This window comes from Symphalangus syndactylus, chromosome 12 (assembly GCF_028878055.3).
Source record: "Symphalangus syndactylus isolate Jambi chromosome 12, NHGRI_mSymSyn1-v2.1_pri, whole genome shotgun sequence".
Classification (NCBI taxonomy): Eukaryota; Metazoa; Chordata; class Mammalia; order Primates; family Hylobatidae; genus Symphalangus; species Symphalangus syndactylus.
The window spans coordinates 79,592,237-79,618,568 of NC_072441.2; the positions used below are offsets into that span (position 1 = coordinate 79,592,237).

General features: G+C 46.5%; 1 protein-coding gene across 11 annotated transcripts in view; it reads right to left on the reverse strand.

Annotated features, from left to right (window-relative positions):
* PI4KB (phosphatidylinositol 4-kinase beta) overlaps nucleotides 1-17,267 on the reverse strand; it is a 37,263-nt gene extending 19,996 nt beyond the window's left edge. For 2 of the 11 annotated variants that reach the window (XM_063626228.1, XM_063626227.1), the window contains exons 1-3: nucleotides 16,656-17,266; nucleotides 15,563-15,764; nucleotides 3,241-4,177 (exon numbers count right to left, since the gene is read on the reverse strand). In XM_063626228.1, the coding sequence (XP_063482298.1) occupies nucleotides 3,241-4,177; nucleotides 15,563-15,570 (945 nt within the window). In that variant the 5' untranslated portion in view covers nucleotides 15,571-15,764; nucleotides 16,656-17,266. Of the gene's footprint in view, nucleotides 1-3,240; nucleotides 4,178-14,134; nucleotides 14,306-15,562; nucleotides 15,765-16,655 lie in introns of all 11 variants that reach the window. The other 9 variants (XM_063626232.1, XM_063626231.1, XM_063626229.1 and 6 more) reach the window with 8 other exon arrangements.
* Nucleotides 17,268-26,332: the final 9,065 nt, after the last annotated feature.

The following is a 26,332-nucleotide window of genomic DNA, read 5'->3' on the forward strand; positions in this document are numbered from 1 at the left end:
AGATTGGGAGCAGAGTGTTAGGGTCTACCTAGAGATTCTCCTACAGTATCTCTGCTTAGGTCTTAGATAATTATGTGCCTCATTTTAGTAAGCCGTATACTTCCTGCTTATGGCAGAAAACAACTTTTTCAAGAGAGTCACAAACTAAACAGTTCCCTAGATAGTGGGGTTTTCATTATTACTTTACACGTTCCTAGAGGGAAGGATAACATTTTATCCCCTATCCTCCACAGCCTCTAGCACATGGCTTTGCACATTTACAAGGTCAATAACTACATGTTGAGTGAATGAATGTTACATGAAAGAGAAGAAGGATGAGTAAAAGGAAAACCAATTCCTTTGGTATTTAGGGGACAAAAGCCTTGACAGACGCATCCTCAAAATGCCAAAGGGGCTGTGTCTAGTCACTCATGCCTGTAATCCCAGTGACTTGGGAGGCTGAAGTGAGAAGATGACTTGAAGCCAGGAGTTTGAGACTAGCTTTGGCAACAGAGCACGACCTCATCTTTACAAAAAAATTTTTTAAAAATTAGCGAGGTGTGGGTGGTACATAGCTGTAGCTCCAGGTACTTGGGAGGCTAAGATGGGAGGATTGCTTGAACCCAGGAGTTAAAGGCTACAGTGAGCTATGACTGTGCCATTGCACGCCAGCCTGGGCAACAGAGCAAGACCCTGTTGCAAGAAAAAGGGCGGACGGACAGGTAGACGGGTGGGCGGAAGGAAGGAAGGACGGAAGGAAGGAAGGAAGGAAGGAAAAGGGTTGGGAGGGACCCCTGTGCTGAAGACTCTAATGCTTAGAAACCTAGTGATATTTATGTTTCTGTTTCTTTCTTGCTCTCCCATTTTCTGTGGAGCCATAGTGAATTCAGGTATTTCATTCTGTCAGTATCAGATAATGCAGGAGTGCCTGGGAACATAGTATCTCCTTCCTTTCCTGGATCTAGTGACCCAAGATAAGGAGTCAGGTTGGAAAGAATGGCAGCTACAGAACCCACCCTAAATGATGTAAGTATTCACCTAATACCTGCCTCTCAGTGCCATCCATAATCTTATCCTGGAGTGGCAGTTAGATGCAAGGAAAGAGGGACTAAGGATCAGCAGAGTAAGAAAAGCCCTGAGGCCTCAGCTTTTCTGGTCCTAAGATGAGCACTACAAAATAGATACAGAGAAAAGCCAAGCCTGACAAGAGGCACCAAGGAATTCACTTCTAGCTGGTCACCCTCTGCTACAGGTTTGACTCCAAGATGAGACAGCTATCCAACCCTTCATATTCCACTAGAATCTGGATGACTCTTCTTGTTCTGCAGCAACTTCTCTTCATGACCCAGGGCTCTGCTGCCAAGCTCAACCAGATATGAAAACGGTTCATACTAGTTCTGACAACAGTTTTGGCTTTGCCTGTGCATGGATATGGAAGCTTAGATGGCCATTGCCTGGGCCGTTCTTCCCCACATGGCTTCTGACAGCTGGGAACCTCGGGAAGGAGATATTGAGAAATAACCAAGGCAGTTCAGCTGAATGATTATGAGCACCAGCTGGAGATTTGAGTCCTGGTCTGACATTCTCTAGTTGAGGGACCTTGGGCAAAATATCTAATCTTTCTAAGCCTCGGTTTCCTCGCTGGTAAAATAATACCTGTCTCTTAGCATGGTTGTGAGGATTAAATGTAAAGTACTTGGCAAGATGCCTGGCACATAAGTGCTGAATAAATGTTAGCACTTTTAGCTTTACCATTATTAAACTATCCTAACAAAATTCCAAATTTCCAGAGAGCAGGCTCTATAGTCTCCCTCCCTCTTCCTTTTCTCTAGTCACTCTGACTTCCCTCTATTTGAAAGAAGTCCCATTGTATCAAAAACGTGGGTGGGTTATATGCCCCACAGAGGCAGATGCCAGGACCATAGCTATCCGCATTTTTCAAAAAGTGCAAATTCCTACTTTTTTTCTCCCTTCTTTTCTAGGCTGGGCTGGCTTCGGATGGGAGCCTGGCCAATGGTGAGTCAGAGGGGAGGACTGGAGCACCATTGTCTGGCTGGGACACCAAGTCACTGACACTTGGTAGTCCACTGGGCAGCTTTCCCTGCTATCTGTCCAGATGTGAAGAGTGGGTATAACCTATTCATGTGGCCATCTCTTCCCTGCTCTATATCCTAAGTTATACCTCCAACTGCTGCTGTAGCTTCCTCTTCTTCCCAGCCTCCAGGTCCTTGACTAGGCACTATATTTACTCTATACTAAGAGTGCTTTCTCTTCCCTTTGTGCTTCTCCCAAATGGTATGGGAAAGATATCAGCAAGGCACTCTTCCCCATAAGGAAAGGCAGGCAACGAAGGCATTCTTCAGATGCCTCAGTTATAAGAGAATGAATCTTACACTTATGTCAACAAAAGGTAGGATCTTCAGGGGGTAGTGAAAAGGGATTAGATTATGAGGAGGAGTGGCCAGGAGAATGAAGCTGATGTTCTAACATCTCCCCTACCTCAGCACACACAAAGACCTTTTCCTTTTCCACAGATGCTGCTCTGAGAGGCTCTGGTAGCTATCTCAAGTCTCAGGTCAGGGTGTGGAGGGCTTCTGCCACATTTCTCATGAACGTAGTAGATGTTAATGGAATGGCAGTTTATTTATTTATTTATTTATTTATTTATTTATTTATTTATTTTGAGACGGAGTCTCACTCTGTCGCCCAAGCTGGAGTGCAGTGGCGCGATCTCTGGTCACTGCAACCTCTGTCTCTCGGGTTCAAGTGATTCTCCTGTCTCAGCCTCCCAAGTAGCTGGGATAACAGGCGCCTGCCACCACGCCTGGCTAATTTTTGTATTTTTAGTAGAGATGGGATTTTGCCATGTTGGCCAGGCTGGTCTCAAACTCCTGACCTCGTGATCTCCCTGCCTCAGCCTCCCAAAGTGCTGGGATTACAAGCGTGAGCCACCGCGCCTGGCCAGTGCAGTTTAACAAAAATGATTTGGGACACAGTCAGGAGCATCAGACTTGCCATGACCTATATGACCTGAGGCAACTCACTTTATCTCTCTGGGTCTGAGTTCTTCCTTTGTAAACTAAGGCAGGCAAAATACATGAATTCTAAGGTCTTTCCATTCTAACATTCCATGCTTTTATCAGTGAAATGAAACAGAGGGAGGACATTATGAACAGCGTAACCCTGTGTGTATATAGGAGGCATCCTGTCTCCATGCAGCCCTCTACCACCTTTTGTCTCTGGCCCTCCCCAGAATTTTACCTCATCCTCATTCTCCACTTTAGGGTTGCTGGCTGTTCGTTTCAGGTTGCTGCTGAGACTTATGCTGGCAGTGGCATCTGACTTAGAGCGCTGGTGAGTCCTTTTGGAGGGAGACAGCCCTGTGTCAGGGGCTGGGCTCAAGGAGGGCAGCTCCCTCTTCCTGTGAGCTGGCTTTAGCTCATCTGAGAGGATCAGCTTCCGTAGCTTGGTCCCACGGGAGTGTCGCTGAGTGGAAATGTGCATGTCTGAAGAATAGGCCCCAAGCAACAGGGCACACTGGAGGGAAAAGTTAATGCTCTGGCGGCAACGGTGGACTATGTAGGGCTTAATGGCATCACCCACGTCCTCATCCATGTGGATGTACATGTTAAGCAACTGGGGCAGATAGAAGTCCACGTCCTCATTGCGAAAGCAGAAGAGACGGTTGCCGATGTAGGCTTGTACTCCAGGCTCCTTGGAGTTATACAGGTATGAAATGGCCATGGAGATGTCAAACAGTTTTGACTCAAACAGCCTCAGCAGCCAAGACTGTTTAGCTGAGTTGTTCTGCCGCCGTCTTCTTGCTCCTTTGGCTGTGCCTGAGGTCACAGAGGCCCCCATCTCATCTTCCTCCTCCCTGATCTGGGCAGGTGGATCATCTAGGCAACGGATCTCACTGTCCACACCATCCCCATTGACCAACTCCAGTGGGGTGCCTCTGCCAGAGACTGCCACGCCTCCATGCAAAAGCTTGACTTTCTCCAACACCTCCTGGCAGGCCTTCTGGGCCACCTCAGGGTCAATCACTGATAGTTCCCCGACCCCCTCCGTGATGACACTTAGCAGGGACCCCCCATTATTCCCTGGTGGGCCAGAAGTGGGCTCAGAAGTTGGCTTCAGGGAGGCAGGCTCCACTACTGTATCTCCCATGGCCACAGCCAGACTTCGAGCTTCCAAGCTACAGGAAGAGGGAGGGAGAAAAGAACAGAAAGGGAGACACATACACACACTGGTTAGTGGTGCCATCCTCAGATCTTCCCTTTGCTATGACACCTTCCCAGGCACCTCCTCTTTTTGTCTTCCTGGACTCCTTCAAAATCAGATAAGAAGACATTTCCTAGGAAGCTTTCCTGACTACCTCCACTTCTGATTACATTACTCATCATTCCTCCTGTAGTTACTCAGCTTAGCCTCTGTTCTTAGCTTATATATGTGAAATGTTGTTTTGTATATGTTGTATTTATATAGATTTACAAATTCTTTTTGTTGTTGTTGTTGTTGTTGTTGTTGTTGTAGTTGAGACGGAGTCTCGCTCTGTCACCCAGGCTGGAGTGCAGTGGCGCAATCTCAGCTCACTGTAAGTTCCGCCTCCCGGGTTCACACCATTCTCCTGCCTCAGCCTCCCAAGTAGCTGGGACTATGGGCGCCCACCACAATGTCTGGCTAATTTTGTTTTGTATTTTTAGTAGAGACACGGTTTCACCATGTTAGCCAGGATGGTCTCGATCTCCTGACCTCGTGATCCACCCGCCTCGGCCCCCCAAAGTGCTGGGATTACAGGCGTGAGCCACCGCGCCTGGCCTAGATTTACAAATTCTTTTTTTTTGAGACAAGGTCTTGCTCTGTTACCCAGGCTGGAGTGCAGTTGCACAATCTGGGCCCATTGCAACCTTGACCTCCTGGGCTCAAGCAAGCCTCCCACCTCAGCCTCCCAAGTAGCTGGGACCACAGGTCCCATGCCCGGCTTATTTTTAAATTTTTAATCTTATTATTTTTGAGACAGGGTTTTGCTCTGTTGCCCAGGCTGGAGTGCAGTGGCACGATCAGAACTCACTGTAGCCTTGATTTTCTGGGCTCAAGCAATCCTCCCACATCAGCTTCCCAAGTATCTGGGACTACACGCATGTGCCACCATGCCTGGTTAATTTTTTAAATTTTTCTGTAGAGACAAGGTCTCACCATGTTGCCCAGGCTGGTCTTGAACTGAGCTCAAGCAATCCTTCCTCCTCAGCCTCCTAAAGTGTTGGAATTACAGGCATGAGCCACCATGCCTGGTGATTTACAGATTCTTCAGGTAGACTGAGAAGCAATTCAGGTGTTACTCCCCTGTTCCCTAACTCTTCAAATACTTTTCTATCCACTTGCTCTTCCTGTCTCCCTTTAAATGCCTGCTATAACCTTTTTATTTTCCTCTTTAGACTATATTTCCTTACTCATATAACATTCTACACACCGGTCCTGTGCATCTCACCTTTATTTTTATTTTTTAGAGACAAGTCTTGCTCTGTCGCCCAGGCTGGAGTGCAGTGGCATGATCATAGCTCACTGTAACCTTGAACTCCTAGGCTCAAGGCATCCTCCTGCCTCAGCCTCCCGAGTAGCTAGGACTATAGGTGTGTGCCATCATACTCAGTTAACTAAAAAAAATTTTTTTTGTACAGATAGGGTCTTGCTGTGTTGCCCAGGCTAGCTTTGAATGCCTGGCCTCAAGCAATTCTCCTGCCTCAGCCTCCCAAAGCACTAGGATTACAGGTGTGAACCACCATGCCCAGCCATCTTTACTTAATATTAAAGTCTTGGCTGGGCGCAGTGGCTCACGCCTGTAATCCCAGCACTTTGGGAGGCCGAGGAGGGCAGATCACGAGGTCAAGAGATCGAGACCATCCTGGCCAACATGGTGAAACCCCGTCTCTACTAAAAATACAAAAATTAGCCAGGCGTGGTGGCAGGCGCCTGTATTCCCAGCTACTCAGGAGGCTGAGGCCAGAGAATTGCTTGAACCTGGGAGGTGGAGGTTGCAGTGAGCCGAGATTATGCCATTGCACTCCAGCCTGGAGACAGAGTGAGACTCTGTCTCAAAAAAAAAAAAAAAAGGCCGGGTGCGATGGCTCATGCCTGTAATCCCAGCACTTTGGGAGGCTGAGGCAGGTGGATTACCTGAGGTCAGGAGTTTGAGACCAGCCTGACCAACATGGAGAAACCTCGTCTCCACTAAAAATACAAAATTAGCTGGGCGTGGTGGTGCATGCCTGTAATCCCAGCTACTTGGAAGGCTGAGGCAGGAGAATCGTTTGAACCCGGGAGGCAGAGGTTGTGGTGAGCCAAGATCGCGCTGCTGCACTCCAGCCTGGGCAACAGAGCAAAACTCTGTCTCAAATAAATAAATAAATAAATAAAATTAAAGTCTTGATATATTTTTCTAGCTACAGGTATTTTTTACCTTCTCTTTTAAACTCAAAGCTCCCAGAAAATAAAGGCCAGCAAATACCATGCCAGGCTTCACTTAGAAGAAGGCAGCTCTAAAACAACTATCATCAACCCTGCCGAAGCTGTGCCATTTCTCTGGTTGTCTGACGTCATGACATCACACCCTCTTTCTCCAGTGCCGTGGCTGCTGACGTATAATGGAAAGAGCTCTGGACTTGAAGGCAAATAGGCTGGGGTTCAAAATCCTCATTCAGCCTTTCAGAAATGTGCAACTTATGCAAGCTGTTTATCCTCAACTGCAAATTGGGAAAAAACACTTCCTTCTCATTGTTGCTATGTGATATCATCATGTGTATGAAAGAATCTAGCACAGTCTTCGATACATAGTAGTACTCAATATATGCTAGTTGAGGCCGGGCACAGTGACTCATGCCTGTAATGCCAGCGCACTGGGTGGCCGAGGCGGGTGGATCACTTTGAGGTCAGGAGTTCAAGACCAGCGAGACTCTGTCTCAAAAAAAAAAAAAAAGAAATGCTAGTTGAATCCTCATCACCTAAAAGGTTACTAACCAGTGTGTGTGTAACATACAACTTATATTGTTTTATAAGGGAAGCAAAGAGTTCCAATTGTTTGAGAATCTTCCAGAAATACTTATGACAGCCTTCTCTGCCCCAATACCACTCCCCCCACTGTCATACACACATTCTAACAACTGGAGGGACAACTGGAAAGGCAAAAAGAAATCAGACTAGGACTCATAGATCTAGGCCTTCCAAAGAACAGGGAGGAACAGGAGTCACAAAACAAAGAACACCTCCTCTGGAGGGACTGTTGGAAGGAAGTTCAGTGAAAGAACACTGCTGACCAAAGCCACTGCTCTCCAAGAGCAATCCTTCAGAGCCTCACCAAATCTGGAATCAGTGCAGAACTGGGGAAATTTCATCAGATCAACCTGGCTCCAGAATCTGACTATAGCTAACAAAGGACTCAGACTCAGAGGCCTCTTCACAAAAATGCTAATAGAGTGAGTCTAAGACACACTCAAGAGCATGAGCAAGAGGAAAGATTTTGTAGAGCTGGAATACAGGTAATTTCCAAATATTAGTGACATCACCTTCAACCCTGGTGACTCTGGATGCATATACTTTGGGTAGGTGGAATAAGGAGGCCTAGAGATTCTTTAGTCCCTCTGGGAGGCTGTTTTCCACCACCACCTTTCCAGTGTCTGTTCTTGTACCTCTGAAATGTTAAGGTTACTTTTTTTTTCTTTTTGAGACGGAGTCTCGCTCTGTCGCCCAGGCTGGAGTGCAGTGGCACAATCTCGGCTCACTGCAAGCTCCGCTTCCTGGGTTCATGCCATTCTCCTGCCTCAGCCTCATACGTAGCTGGGACTACAGATGCCCACCACCACGCCTGGCTAATTTTTTGTATTTTTAGTAGAGGCGGGGTTTCACCACGTTAGCCAGGATGGTCTCAAACTCCTGACCTCGTGATCTGCCCACCTCGGCCTCCCAAAGTGCTGGGATTACAGGTGTGAGCCGCCGCGCCTGGCCCAAGGTCACTTTTATTTATTTTTTTTTTTGAGACGGAGTCTCGCTCTGTCGCCCAGGCTGGAGTGCAGTGGTGTGATCTCGGCTCACTGCAAGCTCTGACTCTCAGGCTCATGCCATTCTCCTGCCTTAGCCTCCCGTGTAGCTGGGACTACAGGCGCCCACCAGCACGCCCAGCTAATTTTTTCTATTTTTAGTAGAGACGGGGTTTCACCGTGTTAGCCAGGATGGTCTCGATCTCCTGACCTCGTGATCCGCCCTCCTCGGCCTCCCAAAGTGCTGGGATTACAGGCGTGAGCCACCGCACCCGGCCGGTTACTTTTAACTGCCCAATATCATATAGTCCAGCTCCCTGCCTCCCAGCAGTCACCACTGAAGTTTTGCAGAAAGACGGATGGGGAACTCTTCTGTTCTCAGAGATCATCAAAAAAGGCTACTTCTGTTTCTTTCTGCCAACTCTGCCAAGCAAGTTCATTCCTGAATTTAATATCCCTGATGCAGACTGAGCTTGGTATTGGTAAGAAGGTGGCAACTCTTTCACTATGCTCTCTCTCAAAATTAGGTAGTGCCCTCTGAGCAGTAGAACCAGCATGGCTGCCTATGTGGATCTGTCTCTACTCGCAACTGTGAGTTGCACAGGAATAATAAGGAAGCTTTAATCATTCCCTGCCACACCTTCGTAGGGCATTCTCATCAGAGGGTCACCGATTCTACTGGGACCACTACCTTTTAGGTCTGCTTAGAAACTCATGTGATAGCCTCAATCAACTTAAACAATCAACTTCTTTTTCTCAGTCTCTATGTTTGGTACATCCTTTCCTCTCCCTCTATTCCACAGACTTTTAAGTCACTGAAAGCTCCTAGAAGTCCACTTTTCAAAACTTTCAAGGGAAATACAGTTCAGACATTCTCCCACATAATAGTGTCTCAGACCTCACTAGAAAATTTAGCAAATGCCTGCCCCAATTAACTATGATTGGGATTATTACTGGCACCAGGAAGGCAAATAACGATACTATCACCTCTTTTATCTCACAGGCAAAAGAAAAACTCCCAGGGCTCAGCTAAGAATCAAATCACAGTATTCAGAGGATTTTGCTACTGAACACTCTCCCTCCCGGCAGCTTTTACTCCTCAGGGAGCTAGACAATGTTGAGAGGTGCAAGAAAAACAGATTCCTCTCCTATATAAGCAGCTCTGCCACTAGAAACCACCAAACTGGAGCTGGTCTCGTCCCTGGCCTCTCAGGAACCCAGGCACTGCCTGCATCTGAAGCAAGTCATATGGAGAAGAAGGTGTTGTAGGGAATAGGGTTAAATTGCTTTAGCTATTTATTATTACTATTATTTTTATTTTATTTATTTTTTTGAGACAGAGTCTCCCTCTGTTGCCCTGGCTGGAGTGGAGTGCAGTGGCGCATTATTTTTTGAGACAGAGTCTCCCTCTGTTGCCCTGGCTGGAGTGGAGTGCAGTGGCGCAATGTCGGCTCACCGCAACCTCTGCCTCCCAGGTTCAAGGGATTCTCCTGCCGCAGCCTCCCAAGTAGCTGGGATTACAGGCACCTGCCACCATGCCCGGCTGATTTTTGTATTTTTTGTAGAGAGAGGGTTTCACCATGTTGGCCAAGCTGGTCTCGAACTCCTGACCTCAGGTGATCCGCCTGCCTTGGCCTCCCAAAGTGCTAAGATTACAGATGTGAGCCACCGTGCCTGGCCTTATTTTTATTTTAATTTTTTTTTGAGACAGGGTTTCACTCTGTTGCCCAGGCTGGAGTGCAGTGGCGTGATCTCAGCTCACTGCAACCTCCACCTCCCAGGCTCAAGCAATTCTCTTGCCTCAGCTTGAGCAGCTGGGATTACGGGCATGCACCACCATGCCCAGCTAATTTCTGTATTTTTAGTAGAGATGGGGTTTCGCTATGTTGGCCAGGCTGGTCTTGAACTCCTGTCCTCAGACTCCCAAAGTGCCCGCCTCGGCCTCTCAAAGTGTTGGGATTACAGGTGTGAGCCACTGTTCCTGGCCTATTTTTTTTTTTTTTTTTTTGAGACAGGGTCTGGCTCTGTTGCCCAGGGTGCAGTGCAGTGGTGAGATCATAGCTCACTGCAGCCTTGACTTCCTGGGCTCAAGTGATCCTTCCACCTCAGCCTCCCGAGTAGCTGGGACTGCAGGCATGCACCACCACACCCAGCTAATTTTTGTATTTTTTTGGTAGAGATGAGGTCTCGCCATGTTGGCCAGGCTAGTCTCAAACTCCTGGGCTCAAAGTGATCTTCCCGTCTCAGTCTCCAAAGTGCTAGGATTATAGGCATGAGCTACCACACCCAGCCTGCTTTAAATAATTTAAAATATAATTTAAAAATTAAAAATTTAAATAATAAAAGATGGCCATTGCGGTGACTCATGCCTGTAATCCCAGCACTTTGGGAGGCCAAGGCGGGCGGATCACATGAGGTCAGGAGTTTGAGACCAGCCTGACCAACATGGAGAAACCCCATCTCTACTAAAAATAAAAAATTAGCTGGGCTTGGTGGTGCATGCCTGTAATCCCAGCTACTCAGGAGGATCCCTTGAACCCAGGAGGCGAAGGCTGTGGTGAGCCGAGATCGTGCCATTGCACTCCAGCCTGGGCATCAAGAGCGAAACTCCGTCTCAAATAATAATAATAATAAAATAATAATAATAAAAAATAGGCTGGGGGCGGGTAATCCCAGCACTTTGGAAGGCTGAGGCGGGTGGATCACAAGGTCAAGAGATTAAAACCATCCTGGCCAACACAGTAAAACCCCATCTCTACTAAAAATACAAAACTTAGCTGGGCGTGGTGGCACATGCCTGTAGTCCCAGCTACTCAGGAGGCTGAGGCAGGAGAATCGCTGGAACCCGGGAGGCAGAGATTGCAGGGAGTCCGATCGTGCCACTGTGCGCTCTCCACCCTGGCAACAGAGCGAGACTCCATCTCAAAAAAAAAAAAAAAAAAATAGGAAAGGGATTCTCCAAAACCTAAATCCAGATATGGTTCTCAACATCAGTTCATTCATTTTCTTTAATTTTTTTAATTAAAACAATTGTTTTATAGACACAGGGTCTTGCTCTGTTGCTCAGGCTGGTCCTGAACTCCTTGCCTCAAGCAATCGGCCTCCCAAAGTGCTGGGATTACAGTTGTGAGCCACCGTGCCCAGCTTGATTCATTTATTTTTGAATGCCAAAAAAATATGCCTTTGTGGGCAGGGCGTGGTGGCTCACGCCTGTAATCCCAGCACTTTGGGAGGCTGAGGAGGGCAGATCATCAGGTCAGGAGATGGAGACCATCCTGGCTAACACGGTGAAACCCCATCTCTACCAAAAATACAAAAAATTAGCCGGGCGTGGTGGTGGGCACCTGTAGTCCCAGCTACTCGGGAGGCTGAGGCAGGAGAATGGCATGAACCTGGGTGGCGGAGCTTGCAGTGAGCCCAGATCACGCCACTACACTCCAGCCTGGGCGACAGAGTGAGACTCTGTCTTAAAAAAAAAAAAAAAGCCTTTGAGGGTAACTGTTCTAAAGAAAGTGAAAGGACTAGAAAGCAAAAGAAAAAGTGAAGGAAAAAGTCCTGTATTCAACAGCCTTCCCCTTCTAAGTCAGAGGAATAAGAAAAAAGTGACAGAAGACAATCTAAATTTTTAATATTAAATGACTCCTATGGCCTTCAAGGGGGTTCAGACAACTGAGGCTCTACCCTTCACATTGGGAACCTAAATTCTCCTTCCAGTCAGACTGGAAGGGAAATGGAAGAGGCCTCCCCTGTTCCACAGCCTAACAGCTGGCCCCTAGGAAAAGTTGACAACTGACTGAGTTCCACAGCTCCCAACTGGGCAAAGTAGGGAATTCTGGTCTGAGTGACAAGGAATTGTTACAGGTCATGCAGAGCAGCAGCTGGAGAAGACACAGAAGATATACACATATGTTCTGTGTGACTGAGCAGTTAAAAATACATGTCTGCAGAGGACTCTGTGGGGAGGAGATGCTATCGCTTAACCTAGCTCCCCATTTCTTATCACCTCAAAAGATTCCAGGCAAACAACCTTCTACTGGCCTCCATTAAAGGACTTACTGGATCGGTCTCTGCTAGGACAGAATGGTAAAGAGCCCCAAATCAATCCCCTCACCCAGTTAATCACCATTCTCTTTTTCAAATCTTTTTCCATGGACTAGATAAATATGGATTGGTTTGTGCCAATTCTGATATTTTTATGTTCTTATATTTTCATAGAATGGCTTCAAGAGATCATCTGATCTAGTGCCCTGCTTCCAAGCAGGCAGGCAGGCTCAGTTTTCTTCCTTTTAAAGGATCCTTTATTTCCCCACCCCTTGCTTTTTTATTTTTTTCCTTTTTCTTTTTTAAGAGACAGGCTCCTTACTCTGTTGCCCAGGTTGGAGTGCAGTGGTGGAATCACGGCTCACTATATGATTTCTGGTTGGGGATGCTTCCAAGGAGGAAAGCTTCTTCCTGGCCTCAAGCTATCCTCCCGCCTAGGCCTCCCAAAGTGCTGAGATTACAAGGCATGAGCCACCACAACTAGTCTCCTCTATCCTTCTTTTATACATCTCATAATCCTTTGAGATGGATCCACAAGAGATGGAAGAACGGGTAAGGAAACCAATATCTGACATTCATTCTACAAGGTGAATTAAGAGAGACTGTCAAAAGTTAATGGAAAAGAAAGGTTCAAATATATTAAATATTATTTAAAGTTATACAGGTGTCCAATAGAAGAAATAAAAATGACATAATTACATAAATGAGAGGTATATCCTCTAAAGCTAAATCCTTGTGTGTAACAATAAGTAAAGAAACAGAGGAACAAATGGCCAGGCGCAGTGGCTCATGCCTGTAATCCCAGCACTCTGGGAGGCTGAGGCAGGTGGATCACCTGAGGTCAGCACTCTGTGACCAGCCTGGCCAACATGGTGAAACCCCGTCTCTACTAAAAAATACAAAAAATTAGCCAGGCGTGGTGGTGGGTGCCTGTAATCCCAGCTACTTGGGAGGCTGAGGCAGGAGAACTGCTTGAACCCGGAGGCAGAGGTTGCAGTGAGCCAAGATCGTGCCACTGCACTCTAGCCTGGGTGACAGAACAAGACTCCATCTCACACAAACAAACAAACAAAAACAACAACAAAAACAAACAAAAAACCAAAGAAATAGAGGAACTAGCATTTTATCTAAAGCTATGGTGATAATCTTCAGAACACTGAGATAATTAAAGAGGTTAACTCTGTGAGAACAGGAGTAGGGATGAACGGAAACAGGACTGCTGTTTTTCTTCATAAACTCCTTGAGTACCATTGGATTTGTTACCAAATGCATGCATCCCTTCAAAAAAATTTTTTTTTTTCAGATGGAGTCTCGCTCTGTCACCCAGGCTGGAGTGCAGTGGCGGCCATCTCAGCTCACTGCAACTTCTGCCTCTCAGGTTCGAGTGATTCTCTGCCTCAGCCTCCCGAGTAGCTGGAATTACAGGCACACGCCACCACACCTGGCTAATTTTTGTATTTTTAGTAGAGACGGGGTTTCACCATGTTGTCTCGAACATGCCAGGCTGGTCTCCAACTCCTGACCTCAAGTGATCCGCCCACCTCGGCCTCCTGAAGTGCTGGGATTACGGGCATGAGCCATGGTGCCCGGCCCAAAAATAATTTTTAAAGAGAGGTTGCTCCTCAAAAGAGACTCCATTATCATCTTTGGCTGCCTGTTCTGCTGTTGAGGAGTTCCTCCTCATGTCTTAACATCTAACTCAAACCTTTCTTTAAGGATGTCTCAACTCATCTCTCCCCTTTGACCTCAATGGTAAAGGTAGAGATTGAGTACTCCTTTTTCCTTATAGAAACTCAGGGCCAGGCAGTCAAGCCAGCTCCAGCCCTACCAGGATCCAGGTAAATGCTGACACAAGGGCCCAGAGAGTGCGGGCATTAGGGGAGAGGGCATTCTCAAGCTACTAGCACGAGGGTAGGGAGGGCAGTGGTCTCATGGTAGTTAAGTCAATATTGATTCAGGCTGAGAACTCTGTGCAGAGCCATGGAGCTGGTATAAGCAGATTCCAGCCAGACAGCCCAAGCCGGCTATGGGAGCCGCTACTGAAACAGACAGATGGCAAAGAAAGCAGCCTGTGCACTCACCTCTCTGAATTGTTCCTCCCTACTGCGAGTCCCAAATACACTTGGACTGGGTCCCCTCTTGTCCCATGCCAATTATTGAAGGGTTCCTCCCAAACCTCTTCCCCAAATCAAGGAATCTCAATTTGCTGCTTTGGATGGTGTTCAGCATTCTCATGGAGTGTGGACCCAACTCTAAGAAGAAAGCAGGGAAACGAGAGGAAATATGATTTCTGGTTGGGGATACTTCCAAGGAGGAAAGCTGCTTCTTTTTTTTTTTTTTTTTCCTGAGACGGAGTTTCACTCAGTCACCCAGGCTGGAGTGCAGTGGCGTGATCTTGGCTGACTGCAACCTTCACCTCCTGGGTTCAAGTAACTCTCCTGCTTCAGCCTCCGGAGCAGCTGGGATTACAGAAGCCCGTCACCATGCTCGGCTAATTTTTTTTATTTTTAGTAGAGACGGGGTTTCACCATGTTGGCCGGACTGGTCTCGAACTCCTGACCTCGAGTGATCTGCCTGCCTTGGCCTCCCAAAATGCTGGGATTACAGGTGTGAGCCACCGCGCCTTATAGGAAAGCTTCTAATAAGGGGAATTATGAGGAGACTGCACCATGACTTAACGACAAGGAAGAGAAAGAAGTGGGATAAGATGACATAACTACTCCCAAACAGGCCTAGAATCAGAAAATGAATGGAATCTCATGTGCGCTTTCACTATCACAGGCTGAGAGAGACATGGCAGCAACTAGTTGCCTAAGTCTCAGTTCACTCCAAGTTCTCTTTTCCAGCCAGCTTCCTCAAAGTGCTTTCCCACAAACATACTTTCCATCTATAGAATCTGGAGTTATGGATCAAGTACGTGAGGAACAGCACAGAAAATCAGCCACTTAATGCACTGGGGGAAAAAGCAAAGCAGATGAAAGAAGCAGGCCTGGAGCTTGTCTTTCAAAATGACTTACACCCCTGGTTGTGGACTAGAAACATCTGACAGAAAGACCAAGGTGAAGGAAAATTCTCAGGATGACTAAACCACTACTAATAAATACCTTTTGCCTGAGGAACCCAAAATGTTTTGTAAACAAATAAACCAAATCTGATTTTTTCCCCCAACCCACATCCTGCTACCAACTTATTACTGCACTGATGCCTATAGAGAGTGGGCCATTTTCCAAAAGGATCGCTCTAGAGGTCAAGTGAGGAAGTCACATGCTGAACCCAGGAGTCCTGATTCTGAATGTACAAGCTCTTTCCATTGTCTCATGTTCCTTTTTCCACTTACACCCTTACCCCACTCCAGGCCTGAGTTCTTATGGAACCAACCAAAACTATTCTAGTAAACCACAAGAATAAACTGATTCCTCATGGATCTGGACAGGGGTGGGAAGGCACTCTATTCTGTGATTCCTTTAACAAAAGCCTAAAATTAAATAATCTGAAACCAGATTTCTCACAATCTCATTCAATTTCCACGCAGGCCTGTTCATCCCTCTTAGTGGCTGCTCCGGAGTAGTCAACCAAGTGTAATCTGATAGAGACTTCTTCAAAACTTGCTCCGGCCTTCAGAAACACCCTTCTGTCCTGAACGGCCTGAGGCAGCTGAGGCTCCCCCTGCTCACAACACATTTTTCTTCTTAGTTCAAGGTTTAGTTGATCCTGAAATAAGTGGTATGTGGAGATAAACAGTGTGACAGAGAACACATGAAGCCCACGGGAAAAACAGACCAAATGTCACAAGGATCAGGGAAATCCTTGAAACTCGAGGGAGGTGTCAAAGTTGGAAATCCTGAATGGGAAGGGCACTGTCAAATCTCTCCCCTACAGACAGAAACCTCCAGAAGGTTGGGGGATTGAGGACGGAGAAAGAGAAGCTAAAGAAAGTTATAGGGATCATAATGCATCCCAGAGAAGGGTGAGGACTAGGTTCAAAGTAAGAATGTAAATGGTACTTTCGGATTGATGACAAGGGCCCGAGATCCCCTAGGGAGAAGGGAACAGGCAATTCTTGGAAGCCAGGAGCTGGCTGGGTGGGTGGGTGACGGTGAGGTAATGGAATCAGAAGCAGCACAGGAAGACAGGGATACAATCTTTAGCTCAGGGAAATGGGAACCCAGTGATGGAGTTGCACAGGGACATCGGAGGAAAAGGGCAAACTAGGAAAAGAGATAAAGGTGGAGTCCATGGAAGAGGTTTGGGGCAGGGGCAGAGACGACAAGGAAGGACAAGGATGGGCATTATGGGAGTCGACTGATGTGGAAAGGGTTCATGACTTGAAAAAAAGAATAATTCGAGACGTAGGCAACAGGGATGAGTGAGGGAGGGGGGAATCCCCGAGGCAGAGGAGGAGCTAATAGAAGAGGAAGCCAAAAAGCGGAGGAGGACCCCAGGCCTGAGAGGAAAGGGTGGAGAAGGAACCCGGAGTGCAGCTGACACCAGGAGGGCAGTTTCGTAGTCGAACTCAGGTGGGGAAGACTGTGCGGGACAGGGTGGGAGAGGGACCACCCCCCCAACAGGGCAAAGGTGACTCATGGAGGAGGAGTAGCTTACCTCTGGGGGACCCCCGCGGAGGGGGTGCGGGCAGTCGCGGTGGGACTGCCGACACTGCCGCCTCAGCAGCAGCGACCGCTCCCGGGTTCCATTGGCCGCCTGCGCTTCCCTGACAGCGGCCGCGGCGGCTACACCAGGCCCCGGCTGCGGGGCTGCCCGCGGCGCCGCCTGAGGGGGCCTTCAGGCTGCCACAAGTTCGACCGGGCCACACAATCTCCTCTTCCTCCCTCAGTACAACCAAGACCAAAATAAAATAAAATAAAATAAAATTCCCCAGCAGGTCTCGATGTAGTATTCTTCTCCGGAGTCCAAGCCAAGCCTTTCTTCCCAGGATACGCTTTCCTGCTTCCCCAGCGGTCAGGACCCTACCGATTCCATAGTAATCTAAGGAGTCGAGTGAGCTGCCCGGAACATGCCTGTTCAGAAATAGAAAAGGGGGCGGGGAAAAGATGTTTGGAAGCTCTCGAGGGAGAGAGGGCGAAGGGAGGAGCTTACGGGTGGGAGGAGGGGCCAATCTTTAAGAAGCGGACCTAAGCGACAGAAGCCGAGAGAGAAGTAAAATTTGCTGCATGAGTAGGGTGAGCAGGCGGGCGTGGGTGCCCTGTTAAAGAAGTATGGACATATGCATACTTCCAGAAGTATATTAACATGCAAGTTATATGTAAATGACCGTTTGAGTAACTAACCAAATTACCGTAATTGCAACCAATGACTTTTCCCCCTCCCGTATGCTACAAGACTCCCTTAGTAAATCAGGCTGTGGGATGGACGCTGGGTTCCTAGAAGGGCGCGCAGGAAGACGGCGGACGGGGAAGACGTTCTTCCTCACTGCGCTTTTCCTACTTATCTTTGAGGACGATGCGGAGATTAAGCTCTTTAACGTTTCGGGAATGGCGCGGTCCAACCGCGTCAATCTTTCCCCGTTAGAGGCCCGACTCGAGGCCGTGGTTCTGCCTCCGAGGTCACCACCTGCCTGGGCAGCCTGTGACCTCCAGCATCCATATGCCCAGCCCTCCAGGGAGGGGCTGGACAGGGCCAGGTTGGGAGAGGTGAGTGAAACGACAAAGGCTTGGAGGGCACAATCCCTTCTTCCAAACAAAACGAAACCATATTAGGCTAAGCAAATAAACAAAAACATGCCATGCAAATGGCCTCTGGTGTTGCTTTTGTGTATTTTTCGTTTGTTTGTTTTGTAAAGACAGGGTCTTGCTATGTTGCCCAAGCTGGTCTCGAACTGTTAGCCTCAAGCAATCTGCCGGCCTCAGGTACCAAAGCGCTGGGGTTATAGGCCTGAGCCACCTCGCCCAGCCAGTTTTTTGTGTATTTTTCGGTTAAGATTGTTGATTTAGAGCCCTCTTGGTCCTCAGAACCTCCATCTCAATGCCTTTCCTAGGGCTTTACTTAATATACAATGCCCCTCATTAGGGCCTTACTTAATACATTGAGGCTAGTTATTTGAGTCCGGGTCTTGAATGCCATCTTCCCTGCCACTTACAAACCATTTGATTTGGAATAACTAATGTAACCTCTTTGAACCTCAGTTTCTATGTCTACAAAGAAGACATATGGATGAAGTAATATTAGCCCATTACAGGGTTTTGTTAGGATCAAGAGAGTACAAGTTGCTACTATAGTACTTTATTATTAATTATTGGGACAATCATACAGGATAGATGATGAAAGAGTCATTGCTACAATGTTTAATTGGAAGGCAGAATAAAGTGTAATAGCTTGAAAATGCCTGTGTAAAACATGCAGTATGTACAACAGTAGAACAAATGGGGTAGCTAACCTAATTGCTGAAGGGACATAGTAGAGTTTAAGTTAATTTGGAAGGCCTATATGTGTATGGACACACACACATATATAAACACACACATACACACACACCAGTATATGGTGAATGAATGAATGGAAGGCTTCTTAGAAATATTGTGAGTCAGGTCTTAGAATAGATATTGGATATAACCCAGCAAAATAAAAGACGAGCGAGCATTCTGAAAGCAAAAAAATTGTATGTTGAAGAAATGGGAATTTGCTTATATCATGAGGAGAGGGCAAGCAGACAAGCCAGGTTAAAGCAGGAGTACAGTATGAAAGATGAACAAAGAATGGGGACAAGAGTGCCAAAGATAGTTTAAATTTGTCAGCTGGGCACAGTGGCTCACACCTGTAATCCCAGCACTTTGGGAGGCTGAAGTGGGCGGATTGCTTGAGCTCAGGGGTTTGAGACCAGCCTGGGCAACATGGTGAAACCACGTCTCTACAAAAATACAAAAATTATCCTAGCTGGCATGATGGCATGCACCTGTATTCCCAGCTACTTAGGAGGCTGAGGTAGGAGGATCACTTGAGCCTGGGAGACAGAGGCTGCAGTGAGCCAAGATCATGCCACTGCACTCCAGCCTGGACAACGGAGTGAGACTCTGTCTTAAAAATATATATATCGGCCTGGCGTGGTGGCTCACACCTGTAATCCCAGCACTTTGGGAGGCTGAGGTGGGTGGATCAGTCGAGGTCAGGAGTTTGAGACCAGCCTGACCGACTTGGTGAAACCCTGTCTCTACTAAAAATACAAAAATTAGCTGGGCATGGTGGCGGGTGCCTATAATCCCAGCTACTAGGGAGGGTGAGGCAGGGAATCACTTGAACCTGAGAGGCAGAGGTTGCGGTGAGCCGAGATTGCGCCATTGCATTCCAGCCTGGGCAACAGAGCGAGACTCCAGCTCAAAAAAAAAAAAAAAAAATTCTCACCACTCGTCTGGATTGGGAGGAATCACCAGTCCACATGTTAGGCCCACCAGCTCTTGGCCAGCTTCCAATCAGCTGTTCCGCAAATATCATGAGACGATGACCCTCCTTTAGCCCAGAGTTTAAAATGTCATGTATCCCCTCAAGAGATAACGTTCCAAACAGCCACAAGACTAGCCTTTTGAAACATTGTAGAAAGACACGTGACAACCTTTTTTATAGTAGAAAGTTTTCTTATTTTCCAATGACAGAAAAAATTTCAGGAACATCTCTGTTCAAATTTGAAGCAGGCACTGTTTATAGCTAGTCAGATATAGACCACCCCACTAAAAATACACACACACACAAACATAAGTAAAAGATTTTAAGTTTCCTATTTATAGCTCTAAGGGTTTATATGTATAAATTTCTTTCTTTTTTTTTTTTTGAGACAGAGTCTCGCTCTGTCACCCAGGCTGGAGTGCAATGGTGCAATCTTGGCTCAAGGGACCCTCTGCCTCCTGGGTTCAAGCGATTCTTCTGCCTCAGCCTCCCGAGTAGCTGGGATTACAGGCATGCATCACCATGCCCAGCTAATTTTTATATTTTTAATAGAGACAGGGTTTCACCATGTTGGCCAGGATGATCTTGATCTCTTGAACTCGTGATCCGCCCGCCTCAGCCTCCTAAAGTGCTGGGATTACAGGCGTGAGCCACTGTGCCCGGCCCATATGTATAAATTTCTTTGCATCCCTTTATGACTGTCTTTCTGCTGTTTTCTGGAGGTTTTTTTTTTTAAATTACCTTCTGTTTTTTTTGTTTTTGTTTTTCTTGAGACAGGGTCTTGCTTTTTTGCCCAGGCTAGAGTGCAGTGGTGTGATCTCAGCTCACTGCAAACTCTGCCTCCTGAGTTCAAGTGATTGTCGTGCGTGCTTCAGCCTCCCAAGTAGCTGGGATTACAGGTGCACGCCACCATGTCCAGCTAATTTTTGTATTTTTAGTAGAGACGGGGTTTCACCATGTTGCCCAGGCTGGTCTCGAACTCCCGACCTCAGGTGATCTGCCCACCTTGGCCTCCCAAAACGCTGGGATTATAGGTGTGAGCCACTATGTCTCTACCAAAATCACAAAAATTAGCCAGACGTGGTAGTATGCACTCCAGCCTGGGTGACAGAGCGAGACTCCATCTCAAAAAATAAATAAATAAATAAATAAAATAAAATAAAACCCTGTAACACTCATTAAAATCTCAAAATCATTCAGTGCTATGGTATTCTAAAGTGAATAGATTCATCCTCAATCTCAGTCATGGTGAGGACAATATTTATTTGGATGAGTCTTATCTATTCTATCACCAGTGGTTTATTTTACCATATGCCTGTTACCTCTCATCTGTCTGCATCCTGGTCCAGTCCTTCATCTCCTTCCACATGGATAATGGCAACAGCTGCCTGGCTTATTCCTTTAACTCCAGTTCCTCCATCCTTTAATGCAAACTTCATGTCTTTCATTCATTCATTTATTCAACCAACAGATAACTATAATAGTTGTTTATTCTTAGTTTATTTACTTTAATTAATTATTGAGACAGGGTCTTGCTGTGTCATCTAGGCTGTAGTGTAGTGGCACCATCTGGGCTCACTGCAGTCTTTTCGCCCAGGCTGGAGTGCAATGGTGCAATCTCAGCTTACTGCAACCTCCACCTCCCCCATTCAAGTGATTCTCCTGCCTCAGCCTCCCGAGTAGCTGTGATTACAGGTGCCCCCCACCAAGCCAGGCAAAATTTTTTTGTGTTTTTAGTAGAGACGGTGTTTCACCATGTTGGCCAGGCTGGTCTTGAACTCCTGACCTCAGGTGATCCGCCTGCCTTGGCCTCCCAAAGTGCTGGGATTACAGGCGTGAGCCACCGTGCCCGGCATTTTTCTTTTTTTTTTTTCTCGAGACGGAGTCTCGCTCTGTCGCCCAGGCTGGAGTGCCGTGGCGCCATCTGGGCCCAATGCAGCCTCCGCCTCCAGGGTTCAACCTATTCTCCTGCCTTAGCCTCCTAAGTAGCTGGGATTACAGGTGCCTGGCACCACACACAGCTAATTTTTATATTTTTAGGTTTCACCATGTTGGTCAGGCTGCTCTCGAACTCCTGACCTCAAGTGATCTGCCTGCCTTGGCCTCCCAAAGTGCTGGAATTAGAGGCGTGAACCACAATGCCCGGCCTCACTGCAGTCTTGAACTCCCAGGCACAAATGATCCTCCCACCTCAGACTCCTGAGTACCTGGGACTATAGGCACGTACCACAATGCCTAATTTAAAAAAGCTTTTTTGTAGAGACAGGGTCTCACTATGTTGCTTTAACTCCTGGGTTCAAGTGATTCTCTTGCCTTGGCCTCCCAAAGTACTGGGATTACAGGGATGAACCACCACGCCCAGCCTTCTTCTAGTTTATTTCTCACTATTGTTCATACACATCACGTCCGCCTGACAGGTCTCTTTGGGTTGTACTGCCATGCCACATCCCCACACTCGTTTTTCCTATAATGCCCTCCTCTTTTTCGCCTATCCAAGCTCTTACTTATCTTAAAGGCCTAACTCAAACCTGCCTTTTCCATGAAGCTTTCACAAATTACTCAGCCCAAACTGATGTCTCTGAATTTACAGCTCTTATGCGGTAAAGTATCATGACTTAGGTCTTTTTGTTTTATGATATGTCTTATGTTGTTTTGTCCTTGCTTTATGAGTTTGACTTGTGCAGCTAACTCCTACTCACATCCACAGTGGTCATCTCTTGATTCTTGCCTGACACACACGATCTCACTCTGGGCTCCCACAGCACTCTGTGCTCACTACTTACATAACTCACACTGTGCTGTGATCATTTATTTGTCTGTCTCCCCAGCTAGAATGTTTAAAGTTGGGGTCTGAGTAAACCAGCTTCTTTTTTTTTTTTTTGGAGATGAAGTCTCACTCTGTTGCCCAGGCTGGAGTGCAGTGGCACGATCTTGGCTCACTGCAAGCTCGGCCTCCTGGGTTCACGCTATTCTCCTGCCTCAGCCTCCCGAGTAGCTGGGACTACAGGCGCCCGCCACCACGCCAGGCTAATTTTTTTTTGTATTTTTAGTAGAGACGGGGTTTCACCATGTTAGCCAGGATGGTCTCGATCTCCTGACCTCATGATCCACCCAAAGTGCTGGGATTACAGGCGTGAGCCACCACGCCCAGCCGTAAACCAGCTTCTAACAAATGCCTGACATTTAAAAAACAAGAGGGAAAATATCAAAACCACAGTAAAGGATTCCTACTTCTGGCAGCATGGATAAGAGAAAGGGCTATCCCATTAAAATACAACTAGATCCTAGATAAATTACAGCAAACGTACTTTTTAGCACATTGCTGAGTTCATTAGAAAGAGAAATCACTAAAAAAAAAAAAAAAAGTACAGGCCAGGCACGGTGGCTCACGCCTGTAATCCCAGCACTTTGGGAGGCTGAGGCAGGCGGATCACGAGGTCAGGAGATCGAGACCATCCTGGCTAACACGGTGAAACCCCCGTCTCTACTAAAAATAAAAAAAATTAGCCGGGTGTGGTGGTGGGCGCCTGTAGTCCCGGCTACTCGGGAGGCTGAGGCAGGAGAATGGCGTGAACCTGGGATATGGGGGTTGCAGTGAGCCGGGATTGCGCCACTGCACTCCAGCCTGAGCAACAGAGCGAGACTCCATCTCAAAAAAAAAAAAAAAAACAAATTAAAAAAGAAAGTTGAAACCTATATAAAGGAAGAGCAACATGGAGTAGTAGAAGCAGGTTTACCCTGAGGACAAATGCCAATGTCAGCACTGTGATCATAGTCTAAGCCTTGGGCCTAGGCCAAGGGAAGAGAAGAAAAACCTGCAACTCCTGAATTAAACCTGGACTCTTGAAGGGGCTAACATAGTCCCAGGTTTATGCAAATGCAAATCCTCTCTGGAGGGAAGTATTCCTAATTTAGGTCCTCGGAATTCCCACAGATTAAATTTAACAAAATATGAGTTCAAAACCTCAAAATATAAAATAGGCAAGGCACGCTGGCTCACGCCTGTAATCCCAACACTTTGGGAGGCCGTGGCGGGTGGATAGCTTGAGGCCAGAAGTTCGAGACCAGCCTGGCCAATATTGTGAAACCCTGTCTCTACTAAAAAATACAAAAATTAGCCGGGTGTGGTGACATGCGCCTGTAATCCCAGCTACTTGGGAGGCTGAGGCAAGAGAATCCCTTGAACCTAGGAGACAGAGGTTGCAGTGGACTGAGACTGCACCACTGTGCTCCAACATGGGTGACAGAGCAAGATGCCATCTCAAAACAAAAAACCCCAAAATATAAAGTATACAAGTAAACAAGCTACCATGGACAGGACTCAGCAGAAAACAACAAAATGGATTTAGACATCCAAGATGTTACAGAATATAAAATAACAATCCCAACACATTTCAAAGAATTGGTATCATAGACACTACATTCTCTGAACACAAATGATTAAGCTAAAAATCAATATAAAAAAGATACAATTTGGGCCAGGCGCGGTGGCTCATTCCTGTAATCCCAGCACTTTGGGAGGCTGGGATCACGTGGGCGGATCATGAGGTCAGGAGATCGAGACCATCCTGGCTAACACGGTGAAACCCTGTCTCTACTAAAAAATACAACGAATTAGCCAGGTGTGGTGGCGGGCGCCTGTAGTCCCAGCTGCTCCAGAGGCTGAGGCAGGAGAATGGCCTGAACCCGGGAGGTGGGCTTGCAGTGAGCCAAGATCACGCCACTGCACTTCGCCCAGGCGACAGTGAGACTGTGTCTCAAAAAAAAATTACAATTTTAAATGTCCAGATATTTGGAAGTTTATGTTTCTAAATAGTTCATGAGTCAAAAAGTCATAAAGGTAATTTAAATATTTTTAGAACTAAGTAATAAAAATACAGCACAGAAAAACTTGTGGAATGTAGAGAAACAGGTTATTAAAAACTTAAAATAGTAAAGAAGATAGCCTGAAAATTAATTGGCTAAGTGTCAAAATGAATATGTTGTAAAGGAACATAAAATTAAACCTAAAGAAAGCATAAAAAAGATAGCTATAGATAAGATCCATAATTAATGAAATGGAAAACAAATACATAAGGGAGAGGATCAACAAAGCTCAAAGTAGCATCTGAAGATATATAGGTAAAATAAATTTCTGGTGCAATTGATCAAGACCAAAAAAGGAGGCACAAGTAAACAACAGAAATGAAAAGGAAGATATGCCTATCCACAGAGCAGAGATAAAAAAGAAACAAGGCCAGGAGCAGTGGCTCACGCCTGTAATCCCAGCACTTTGGGAGGCAAAGGCAGGCGGATCACTTGAGATCAGGAGTTTGAGACCAGCCTGGCCAACATGGTGAAACCTCCTCTCTACTGAAAATACAAGAATTAGCTGGCCATGGTAGCACGCACCTGTAATCCCAGCTACGCCGGAGGCTGAGGCAGGAGAATCGCTTGAACCCGGAAGGCAGAGGTTACAGTGAGCCAAGACTGTGCCACTGCCCTCCAGCCTGGGTGGCAGAGCGAGACTCTGTCTCAAAAAAAAAAAAAAAAAAAAGAGCCGGGCGTGGTGGTTCACGCCTGTAATCCCAGCACTCTGGAAGGCTGAGGTGGGCGGATCACAAGGTCAGGAGTTCGAGACCATCCTGGCTGACACGGTGAAACCCCATCTCTACTAAAAATACAAAAAAAATTAGCTGGGCATAGGTGGTGCACGCCTGTAGTCCCAGCTACTCGGGAGGCTGAGGCAGGAGAATGGCGTAAAACCTGGGAGGCGGAGCTTGCAGTGAGCCGAGATCGCACCATTGCACTCCAGCCTGGGAGACAGAGCGAGACTCCGTCTCAAAGAAAAAAAAAAAAAAGAAACTAGAAGAAATATATGCACTTTGTGTTAAGAAAAAATACATGAAATGCACAAAACCCTAGAATAATACCTTACCTAAGCTGACTCAAGAAGGAATAGAAAGCCCAGTCTATAATTATTAAAGAAATGGAATCAATAGTTAAAATTATTCCCACAAAGAAACATCAGTTTCAGATAGCTTTACAGGTGAGTTTTACCAAACTTTCAAGAAACAGTTTGTTTCAATCTGATATAAATTCTTCCAGAGACTAAGAGGGAACAGTTCACAACTCAGAGGGTATATAAACCAAAGGACCATGGTAGAAGCCTCTTTAGAAATCTTACTGAAAACAAAGGCACTAACATGTACAAGAATGTTCATAGCAGCAGTTTGAAATAGCAAAATACTGAAAACATCCCAAATATCCATTGATAGGTGAATGGATAAATAACTTGTGGTTTATGCACTTGATAAAATACTATGCAGATGAAAATGAATGAATCATAGCTATATCTACAACAGCATGGATGAATCTTAGAAACAATGGTAAGTGAGAAAAAGCAAACTGCAGGGGACTATTAGAGTATAACGTAGCTGGGCACAGTGGCTCATGCCTGTAATCCCAAAGCTTTGGGAGCCCAAGGCGGGCAGATGGCTTGAGCCCAGGAGTTCAAGACCAGCTTGGGCAACATGGTGAAACCCTGTCTCTACTAAAAATACAAAACTTCAGGCATGATGGCAGGCACCTGTAGTCCCAGCTACTAGGGAGGGTGAGGTGGGAGGATTGCTTGAGCCCAGGAAGTGGAGGTTGCAGTGAGCCGAGATCACACCACTGCACTACAGCCTTCACAATAGAGTGAGACTGTGTCTCAAAAAAAAAAAAAAAAAAGTATAACATTTTCTGTAAAGCTAAAAAACAAGCAGAATTAAACACATTTTTAAAATTATATATACATACATGGTTAAAAAAATATCTATAGCAGATAATAGACACGAAAATTAAGGACAGTGGTTACCGCTAAGAAGAGGCGGGGGACAGGCTAGGGAGGAACACAAACACAA